This window comes from Procambarus clarkii, chromosome 33 (genome assembly GCF_040958095.1).
Source record: "Procambarus clarkii isolate CNS0578487 chromosome 33, FALCON_Pclarkii_2.0, whole genome shotgun sequence".
Lineage (NCBI taxonomy): Eukaryota > Metazoa > Arthropoda > Malacostraca > Decapoda > Cambaridae > Procambarus > Procambarus clarkii.
The window spans coordinates 28625506-28637592 of record NC_091182.1 but is presented as its reverse complement, the minus strand read 5'-3'; the positions used below and the strand labels follow the sequence as shown (position 1 = coordinate 28637592).

Sequence of the window (12087 nt, the reverse complement as noted above, 5' to 3'; positions counted from 1 at the left end):
CGCTATGATAACAATAGATGTTCCTTTTGACATGTGTTCAGTTTATAGATCGGAGTGCGAGGTTTTACGGTCTATAACGATAACTGTGCTTGCAAGCCATTAGTGGAAATAATGACAGAATTGACGACATAAAAGAGGGGGGGGGGGGGGAGTAACAGTATTTACACGACAAGGGATGATAGCGTTTAATGGCTCTCTACAATTGCATGGATAATGAGCAGGAACGTAGGAGAACGTGACTAAAGATGGGGAGATTGTGGGGGTGGAATTAATTGATTGTGGGTTTCGTGCCTGAATGGGTTACGGAAGAGGGTGGGCTTTGGGGGGGGGGGTTGATTGTGAAGGGGGATTGTTAATGGGGGAGGTGGAAGGGGAATTGTTTAAGGGCAGGTGGGAGGGGAATGGGGAGGGGAGAGGAAAAACGAATGGAAGAGGAAGAGCGGGAAAGGAGAGGATTGGGGAACGGGGGGGATAGGGATTGGGGTTGGAGGAGGGAGAGGAAAGGATTTAGGAAGGGAAGTGGATTGGTAAGGAGTGGATTGATGAGTGAAGAAAGGGGTGATGTGAGACTGTAGCACTGACTTAGGTAACTGAAAGACATTATATATATATATATATATACTCTTGAATCGATGGAGTACCTGGCTGCACCTCACCTCAGGTCTCTCACCTTCTTAACCCTTTCTCTTGTATATTCCCATCTCTCTGACTCCCCCCTTCGTTATCTTTTACCCTTTCTCCTCTATACACTTTTCTCCCTTCTCTCCTACCCCCCCTGTCCCTTTTAAGTTCTCACTCCTCACCATCCTTCTCTCCCATACCCCCCAACCTATTCATTCATCTGTATAATGATGATAGAGATAATGTCATAATGGTGATAATAGTGATACACACATGAAGATGATGACAATGATGGTGCTGGTAGAATTGAAGAATAAACTAAAGCAAAATAAATCTTTTTTACCATCCTATGAACGTTTAAAGCGGTGGAGCGACCATGTCTTGGATTACTATCTGCTCAAGGCATTGATATCTCCTCATAAGCTACTTATTTATTTATTTATTTATTTATTTATTTATATACAAGAAGGTACATTGGGTTAGAGAGAATACATAGCATAGTATTTACAATCTTGTAAAGCCACTAGTACGCGCAGCGTACTGGTCTATTGGTCGATATAACCTATTAAGAAATCTATTATTTGAACAAAAAGCTATTTTCAGATGATGAGTTATTGCCAATTGGCTTTTTAGTGGTCCAAGACGGACCAAAACATTTTCGTCTTTTCATTTTCTAGTATATATTCACCTAGTAGTGCTTGCGGGGGTTGAGCTTTGCTCTTTCGGCCCGCCTCTCAACTGTCAATCAACTGTTTACTAATTACTTTTATTTTATATTATGTGTGGTTTGGTCAACGAAAGTTATATTATTTAAGTTCGTTATATATTAGTTTGCATTAATTCGCCAAGGTATTAGAACTCTATAATAATATTATTAATAAATGCAAATAATAATTACAAATAATTAATTAAACAAGTCAAAATACTAATATAAAAATAACTATAATAAAATATAAATACAAAAAACTTCATTAAGGTAATTGATATGATTTTATCTGGCCAAGAAAGCCCAACAGGTTTTTTAATGTGTGTACACATAATGGAGGAGACATGCTTACCATTGCCACTAATTCCAGCTACAATTTAATTATTTGAAGACTCAATGTCAAGGGAGCAAATATTATGTCTTAAGATAAAATGTTTTAAAACTCTGGTTTACTACCGAGTAATGGGGAGTGTCTGAAAACGCGTAAAACTTGGACTGACTTCAAGAGCCAATTTGGACTGGCTTCAAGAGCCATTGGACTGGCTTCAAGAGCCAGTGAACTGGCTTTAAGAGCCAGTGGACTGGCTTTAAGAGCCAGTGGACTAGCCTCCAAACTTCTTGTGATTTGAGTAGAAATCATTTATTTGGGTGGATTACGTTGGTTTAATGTATATATGTTTAAATTGCGAATTATGTCCATACACGAACAAAATGGTATAGATAATATATAACACACACAGTTTATTTATATATCTGACTAAAGAACAAATCGACAAGGGCCGTGACGAGGATTCGAACCTGCGTCCGAGAGCATCCCAAACGCTGCCTTAATCGACTGAGCTACGACATGGTCAAAAGGAGTTGAAACTGAAGTTCTACTAAACTTACTGGATCCTGCAGCCTCTCCGAGACATAAACCATGGTTTTACATCCTCGTCACGGCCCTTGTAGAATTGTTCATTTGATGCATCACGCAATTGTAATTTCTGTGTGTATATCTGACTAGTTTGCTGCTTTCTAAAGTTTGTAGATCAAATTTTAAAGAATGTTGGGAATTATTCTGATCAAATACCATAACTATTTTGAGAATAGGAATGTATTAATTTCAGATTAAAAACTTTCCTGAACTTTCCTTATAGTGTGGTAGGCTGTGAATAAAAGTACGGTCGCAATCATCACATAAATTGCCGAAGACAATGTATAAAGCCCAATACATTATCATAGAAAGACCGGAGTTGGTACACACAATGGATCAAACGACCTCATATATATCACAGCATTAACACCAGCCACGACCAATATTAACGACTACACCTTTAATTAGTGATAAAGGAAGAGGGGCCTATGAATGGCTGGTGTACCTGAAGGGGAGTCAGTGCACCTCTTCGGTCTGGTTCTTCGGTCCGGTTCTTCGGTCTGGTTCTTCGGTCCGGTTCTTCGGTCTGGTTCCTGACAGATAGAGACCGCAACGTGTCCTCAGTCATCATCACACACAGAGATCACACTAACGTGCATCAAATGAACAAATTCACAAGGGCCGGGACGAGGATTCGAACCTGCGTCCGAACAGGTTGATTGAGGTTTGAATCCTCGTCACGGCCCTTGTGGATTTGTGTCCTCGGTAATGCTGTTCGCTAAACAGTGAGTGATGCAGTGGGTGGGAAAGTGGGGTGGATTAAAGTGTCACACCTGCGTCACGTATGCAGTGAGTGGGAGAGTGGGTTGCGCAGTGGGAAAGGTATACACACATACACTGGGTGAAACGGTGATGGGATACACTGGCTGGGACATTGAGAGATGCGGTTGGTTGCTACTGATGCTCTACTTTAGGTGTTGGATAACGTGCGACGTTCACCAACTTTCACCTGTGTCTACCACACGGCCACTTTCGTTCTCACCAACACCTGCGATTTAATCACCATCACCTTCGCTACTGACACTTTCACCACCACCGTCATCTTCACCATCACAACCCCTCACAATCACAATCAGCTTCATCCTCTCCTCTCCTCGGCGCATATCAAAATAACAAAACTCTGGCACCAATAGAATCTAACTCACGTTCCTTCAGTCATTAGTGCTTCTATTAAAGAAAGAACGACTGAATAACTAACTAATTCTGATAAGAATTTGGCGATCAACATTCCAGGCAGAGTAGCGGGCAGAACTCTGAACAGCCAGTCAGATAAATCCCTGATATTAGGGCTATCTGGTTCAACATTGGGCGATAAGGCCCTAATGTACAGCTCATCATCAGAACGCCTTGGCGAAGTAAGTGTCAGTCAGTACCTTTGATACTCAGTGGTTATGAAACAATTGTCAATAATTACTAATTAGAATGCTAATGCATGCAGAAACCATTTTGTGAGCCGATTCCCTGAATTTTGGTCTGTAATATATATGAAAAACTTGACTTGATATTGCACATAAGTTTTGTCTGTTCAGAGCGATGCCGGGATTAATTCTGCCACGTTGATTCCCACGTTACTGCAACACTGAGGCGATACTTTAGAAAATATTTTATGATGTTAACGAGTTCGTCTTGAGGGTAAAGTTGTTAGCCGGTAAACAAGTTTAGACTCTAAACAGTTCAATTGTAACTCAATCTTATACTCTATTTGGGGGTTTAAATTCCATGAAGATCTTAGTAAGTACTCTTGTATAACAAGACTATGCCACATATCAATAACATTTTCACGTGAACAAATCCACAAGGGCCGTGACGAGGATTCGAACCTGCGTCCGAGAGCATCCCAGACAATGCCTTAATCGACTGAGCTACGACAGGGTTAATTTTCAGATATTTATACTTTTGTGGTTTGAACCCATCACAGGTATTATATATATATATATATATATATATATATATATATATATATATATATATATATATATATATATATATATATATATATATATATATATAGGTAAATGTAAGGACGTAAATAAATGTTTTACACTATTCATTGTTTTGACATTGGATGGTTCTAGTTTCCGATATTCCCATTGCCTAAAGTGTTCAACTACTGGCCACTAATTATCACCGATTATTCATATCCCTCGTTAACATCACTCATAACTTAAAAACTACTTTTTTCTTATTCGTTCAAAACTAGGCTTTATGAGTGTAACTTAATTTGTCCCAATATAATTATTAGACTCGTTAGACTCACACGCCCTGAGGCAATAGACAAAAAGACTATTTTTATATTTCTGATAAAAATAGAAAAATAGTCTTACTATTACTGATGAATTCCCACATTTCGAACCACTAACACACACACACTTGATACTCCTAGGCCCACCCCTAGAGCACTACACCACCATATGATAACCTTGGATATGATAACCTTGGATATGATAACCTTGGATATGATAACCTTGGATATTATAACCATGAATTCAACAGAATCCTCCAGGGGTGGGGGGTGGGTGGGGGGTCCTGAGGCTTCAATTGAAGCTTCAGGATTCACGCGTGGACCGCATGGTCTAAGGCGTGGGTTTAGTGAGTACCAAATGTGCGGGTTCGAATCCACTTTATGGCTTCCACTGATTGTTTCGTGAGATTGACTGGACCCGACGCCTTCTTAGTGAAGGTAAAGTAATAATTAAAGTAATTATTAATTTAATTACTTAATTAAAGTAAACAAGGTAAAGTAATTACAGAGAGTGATGGTACTAAATCGGCCCCTAACTATGTACCACTTGGATGGGATATGAGGACGGAAGGAATGGAATTATCAGGGGTAAAGCGCCAAGCCAATACAGCTATACAGCACTGGGAAGAAGTCAGGATAAGGATTTGAATGAGACGGTGGGGAAGGCGTGGGGGGAAAGAGGAAGGAATGGTGCCCAACCACTTGGACAGTCGGGGTTTGAACGCCGACCTGGCGGAAGTGCGACCGTCGTTCTACCGTCCACCCCGGTATGTCACACGCTGGCGTCACCTGGTGGACGTCGAGGTGAAGCCTCAGACATTCCTTGAGGACTGGAGACATGGCGCTCAATTAGCAATTCCCTCGCGTCTTCAGAGGGTCGCGTGGCGGACTGCTAACCGACAGCCGTCAGTCTAACAAGGTGGTATCAATGTCTTGGTGTAAATTGGTGCTTGGTACGAGGGACCGAACACGGGACATGTACACCAGAGAGGTTAGTACTCTTCTCGGTGTAATATGTACACAAGATGGTGTACTTTAATCCTGAACACGGCCGGACTAAAAGTATGTTTGCTGGTTGGTCAGTAAACTGTTATTTGTAGCAATAGCCCTCTAGCAGTTGACAGATCATCAGCCCAACACTAAATCTGGGACAGAAAGGCATTTTGTTGTCAGAAACAAATATTTTGACAACTTGCAGGCGATGAGTCACAATAACGTGACTAAAGTATATTGATCAGATCACACACTAGAAGGTGAAGGGACGACGACGTTTCGGTCCGTATTGGACCATTCACAATCGACTTGAGAATGGTCCAGAACGGACCGAAACGTCGTCGTTCCTTCACCTTCTAGTGTGTGGTCTGGTCAACATTCTGACGACTTTACCAATAGAACGAATTTCGGTAAAATAAGACGATTATTATTATATGCCTTATACGCCATAACTTTTTTCCCCATTGAAATGTCTGTTTAATAGTGAATACTAAACCGTTCCTAAATTTGCAAAGGGTTAGGAAGAGACTCGCAATCCCAGTAATTTTGATTCCCGAATGAATTTAATAATTAAACAAATGCAAATTATATGTTGCTACCATAATGCTTAATAAATTAATTATGTTCGTGTCAGAGACAATAAATACGGCTATGCACAATCTGGGGTTCACTCTCTGAGGTGTTCAGTGCACAAGCCCTGAACATGTTGCTTCTATATTGTACTAATATTTATTGCATACCATAAATCGTGTGCAGATAAAGAGCAATGCACCGTTGTGGTCATATTACCTGTTGAACTATTCCAGCTTGACTATCTGAGCTTGACTATCTGAGCTTGACTATGTGAGCTTGACAGTCTGAGCTTGACTATCTGAGCTTGACTGCCTTTCTAAAGGCTCAACTTGACCGGTTTTCATCTGAATTTTCCTCAATTTACCGCAAGTGTAAGGGAGACTGCATTATTTATTTCTAGCTATGGTGTCCGGCGGAGCACAGACGATGAATAGCAGCACTGCCTCTTCGGAGACACCGGCGTCGCTTCAAAAGCCTGAAATTCGTCGTTCAGGCCTTAACACACGATCACAAGCAACGCGGATCTCTACTACATACACGATGAATATCATTGTAGACCTGCATACACATGCACATTCATCAGCGGTTGTGCATCTTCACTACACACACACACACTGTCTCCATTCACTGTTGCAACTACATTGCCACAGGGTCTCCATCACTGCAATATCTACACTACACGTGATCGACGCAGCTGAATTATCTTCACTACACACACACAAACACACACACATACACACACACACACACACACACACACACACACACACACACACACACACACACACACACACACACACACACACACACACACACGAGCACCATCACTATAGCAACTTTAAAACCGCATCATAGTCACGCATGCGCAACTCTTCGTCAGTTCCGAATCGACCAGGGTGCCACTGGCACTGCGTTTCGCTTCAGCTTTTAATCTGAAACACAATTACTGCATCGAACTCAATACTTCACAACAGTCACTAACCAGGCACAGGGTTTTATTTACGACTTGGCATCACTACACACACACACACAATCTTCACTATACACGATCGTCCCTACACACACAATCTTCACTATACACGATCGTCCCTACACACACACAATCTTCACCATACACGATCGTCACTACACACACAAACTTCACTATACACAATCATCACTGCCCCCGTTTTTTTCCAACAAACAAAATATTCACGGTTTAAATCACGTACTACACATGATTTGTTAACCTCACTTCAACAGTATCAGGATTAGGTATCATCCTAATTATGATACCTAATCTAGGATGATTAGGTATCATCCTAGATTAGGTATCATCTCTTCTTCTGATACTGCTGCTTTACACTGCTTTTCTAGGACGCTTTGTAAAGCCTCTGACCTCTTCGTGGATGACCTTGAAAGACTTGTTTCATCTGGATGAATTCTTAAGTTGTGATGAATTCTGATCAGCGGTGCTTGAATTAATATCGAGCAGACTCATTTTTTTAATTTATTAATTCGGATTATTAGAGTCTCTTCCAGAGCTCCAGTGATTCGTATTTGGTCTTTGTAATTAAACACAAATTATGGCTACCAAGAATTTTATATTTACTAAAAGGGAGTCAAGAAGTTTACTACGGCGGGCCAAAGCTTTAACAGAAAGCATTACGTTTCAAGAAATAAATATACAAATTCTATGTTAAAAACTCCTGTGATTACTCTCGGAAAACTCTTTTTAAATGTGTACTCATGAGTTTAAAAGCCAGTTTAGCTGCATCGTCCATACAATTCTCGCTTAAATGATCCAATTTTCTACACTTCAGCTTCACAGATCCTGTCTAATAAACTTCTATTAGCCAACCAAAATCCTGTTTAGCAGTTTGTGTCGCTGAGGCCAATATCACGCTTCCTAGCGACATCAAACACACTGGCAAAATATCCGCTAATCAGTGTTCTGATAAACATAACAAAAACCGATAAACTCCACATAACTCGGATTTATTCACAGACACCTGCATCCATGCAAACCTGCTACTTCGCTTCAGGCATATTTGAGACCGAACGAGTCACATGTAGACTAAATATTCAATTCACGCAACCAAAATTCGTGTCCTGAATTAGCCGTGTGGTACCTGGCGTTAAGAGGGGTGGCTTTGTCTCTCTGACAAGCGCCCTTTGCTCTTAGCGTCACCTGAAACCAGTTGCCCAGGTAAGCGATTATTTTCCTTTGGAAAGTCCTCTCTCTTAATTTGCAGTTGGGAACCATTGTGCGGTGCTGGACTCTTGCTCGAACTGCCGCTCGACGCGTTAAAGTTCAAGGACTACTTTGTCTCGAATCACGTAACACTGCGAGTGAAAGGAGACAAATTTTCCTTTTAAACATATTGCCTTACTCTCCGCTGGAAATTAATCTGGGCTGTGAGTTTTAAAATAAGATTTTAACGTGTGTGTGAAGTGGTCGTGGAGCCAGGGTCGGGGAGCTGAGTGACAGGAGAAGGAGAGATGCCCACTGCATTACCCTCTATGCCTCTTCGTTGCCTGATCAGTCACAAGCGGTCGCTACGATCATGTCAGCACTTCTGAAGACCACATCAGCGACTGAACCAGCGAGATCTGCAATCCTCCGATTACTAGCTGCGGTACAGCGACTACGAGCTGCGGTACAGCGACTACGAGCTGTGGTACAGCGACTACGAGCTGCGGTACAGCGACTACGAGCTGCGGTACAGCGACTACGAGCTGCGGTACAGCGACTACGAGCTGCGGTACAGCGACTACGAGCTGCGGTACAGCGACTACGAGCTGAGGTACAGCGACTACGAGCTGTGGTACAGCGACTACGAGCTGCGGTACAGCGACTACGAGCTGCGGTACAGCGACTTCGAGCTGCGGTACAGCGACTACGAGCTGCGGTACAGCGACTACGAGCTGCGGTACAGCGACTACGAGCTGCGGTACAGCGACTACGAGCTGCGGTACAGCGACTACGAGCTGCGGTACAGCGACTACGAGCTGCGGTACAGCGACTACGAGCTGCGGTACAGCGACTACGAGCTGCGGTACAGCGACTACGAGCTGCGGTACAGCGACTACGAGCTGCGGTACAGCGACTACGAGCTGCGGTACAGCGACTACGAGCTGCGGTACAGCGACTACGAGCTGCGGTACAGCGACTACGAGCTGCGGTACAGCAACCATTCACAACAGAAGCGTGTAGACGGGTGAGGTCTTAAAATATACATCTGGAAAGACAATAGGAGCGCAAAAGAAAAATGGAAACCCTCTCAGAGTGAGGACAGGCGGACAGACAGAACGGGCGAATTTGCAGGTGAAGAGGAAACGTGAGAAACATGAAGATATTTTCTGTTAGTGAGAACGAAGAAGGGAGGAAAGCGAGGAGAAAATTAAGATGGGTGGAGATGGATAGAGTTGAAGCTAAAGACGAAATGTGAAGAAATATGTGAGAACAATGCCCAGATCACGACGAAAAGGGGAAGAAGAAGAAGGAGAAGGAAGAACTGTGTTGTCAAAAACGCCATTTGGAAGTAATTTTCCATTAGTTTGCAAGACGTAAAAAAAGGAGTAAAAGGTATGGAAAGAAGAGTTGAGAGATAAGGTAGAATAAATGGCCAAAGGAGACAGGAAGACAAATAGGAAGATGTGGGAGGATAAAGTATGGAAAATAAGAATGAGAGTTAATCATATATGTAACTTTCATGTGTATTTGTTATTAATGAGTGACGTGTTCCTTCCCTGGAAACACAAACTGTAACTGTCTTTATTTTCTGCTTGTTACAACTTGTAATAAAGTTGTTACATCTTGGCTTAACGTGTTTATGACGTATTAGAACGTTGTTACAACTTGTAATAAAGTTGTTACATCTTGGCTTAACGTGTTTATGACGTATTAGAACGTTGTTACAACTTGTAATAAAGTTGTTACATCTTGGCTTAACGTGTTTATGACGTATTAGAACGTTGTTACAACTTGTAATAAAGTTGTTACATCTTGGCTTAACGTGTTTATGACGTATTAGAACGTTGTTACAACTTGTAATAAAGTTGTTACATCTTGGCTTAACGTGTTTATGACGTATTAGAACGTTGTTACAACTTGCTATATTGGTTGTTATAACTGGTTAGGAGGGGTTAAAACTTGTTCGAACGTTGTACCAATGTCGTAGTTTCGGTGTGTTTGGCAGGAATTGTTCCACCAGTACTCCAGGGAATATGGTTGTTCACCAAAACCCGGTGAACACCCCCTAACATCTCGGTGAACAACCCCTCACAAACCCCAATGAACACCACCTAAACACCTCCTCTATCACATATCACATAGAGGTGATCTCCACCCCTACCACACCAATAAACCCACCTAAAACACCCCTGAGAAAACACTTTCTGTTCCAGTCCACCACAGGGAACACTGTACCCTTCTCCCACCACAATACATGTTGCTCCTCTGAACAACAACAGTGAACCACCCAGCGGGTTTTCTTCCTGTTGGGGAGTGTTGTACATGCTGCTATGGCGGTGTGTCCACTCACAAGATGAGTGGCGCTGTCCAATACTGTCACTATGGCGGTATGTCCACTCACAAGATGAGTGGCGCTGTCCAATACTGTCACTATGGCGGTGTGTCCACTCACAAGATGAGTGGCGCTGCCCAATACTGTCACTATGGCGGTATGTCCACTCACAAGATGAGTGGCGCTGTCCAATAAACTCGCCCCTCGGGGCAAAATTTAAGCAAAAAAATAAAAAAAAATGTTATTTAAATTTAAATTTAAATGTTGCTCCTCTGGACTTATGCAAATTCTCAGCTGGATTTTGATTACCATTAAAATTAAATTATTTATCTTCCGAAAAATAATTCAAAGAAAGTCTGAATAAAAGAGGAATATAAATTGTCATCTACAACATTCGGGGAAATAAACATTTCATTCAACGCATTGCATTGTGAACGTATTGATAGAACGCCACGCCACGTCTCACAAGCGTGGGGTCGACGGTTCGAGTCTCCTAGTACCTAGTTGGATGAACAGTAAGAGGAATCTCAACTAAAGACTAGGAAGAATATGAAGAATTTTCTTCAGAAAGACTAGAAATGGAAATATAACAAGTGGAACAAGCTGGATCGACGACCACGACGAATTGGAACAACAAGAAGACGACAAAGACAATGAACAATAACAAAAGCAAAACCTGTAACAAAGAGGACAGCAACATAAAAACGATAACAGCAGCAACAAATAACAACAATTGGAACAAAAAAAAATTCCCACCCCAAATCCTTATCCTGACCCCTTCCAAGTGCTATATAGTCGTAATGGCTTGGCGCTTTCTCCCTGATAATTCCCCCTCAGTGATATATACTTGTATATATACATGTACAATATATATACAAAGTTATTTATTATATATAGGATATCTATAGAATAGGAAGTCTGTTAGTATGTTGGTCCAAGGCTTGAGACCAGATACCTAGGGGTAGCCTCACCAAACTTTGCAGGGGTGACGTTTGGGTGTAGGGAACGATCACCGGTCATGAAAATGGTTATAATGATGATGGTTGTGTGCAGTTAAGATGGTTAAAGTGATACACTGAAGATGGTTGCATTGATAATGGTCATATGTAGTGAATATGTGTGGCCTCTTCCTCCTCCTCCCCCCCCCCCCCCCGAGGCAATGCCGAGTACCGCTTCTAGAGTAAATGTACTTAGCCCAAATACCCGTAAAGAAAGATGTGGGTTAGGTATCTGATTTTCAGCCACGGTGTTGTGACTTTCTATCTGCGTAGTATGTGTATGTAAAGCAGACACACACATACACAGTTGAGAGGCGGGACCAAAGAGCCAGAGCTCAACCCCAGCAAACACATCTAGGTAAGAACTAGGTATGTACAGAAGGGAGGCAGAAGAAAATATTAAAATGTTCAGTGAGAATCAACAAGGTGTTCTCTGAATACTCTTTATTCTCTTCTCCGAGGCTATGGGTCCTGACAATTGCACCAGAGGTAGTCCCCCCCCCCCGCCTTGGATTTGTGCATGTGTTTGT

At 42.0% G+C, this 12087-nt stretch overlaps 1 protein-coding gene across 1 annotated transcript; it reads left to right on the top strand.

The window, feature by feature from the left end:
• Nucleotides 1–3565: 3565 nt before the first annotated feature.
• LOC138370782 (uncharacterized) lies at nt 3566–9255 on the top strand. The gene is made up of 2 exons (XM_069335383.1): nt 3566–3598; nt 8665–9255. Exons 1-2 carry the CDS (start codon nt 3566–3568, stop codon nt 9253–9255), a joined length of 624 nt encoding a protein of 207 aa, XP_069191484.1.
• Nucleotides 9256–12087: the final 2832 nt, after the last annotated feature.

Coding starts and splice junctions, on each gene's coding strand:
- LOC138370782 (XM_069335383.1), top strand. CDS start 3,566: ATGTACAGCTCATCATCAGAACGCCTTGGCGAA. Junction 3,599..8,664: donor CATCAGAACGCCTTGGCGAA/GTAAGTGTCAGT, acceptor TCCGATTACTAG/CTGCGGTACAGCGACTACGA.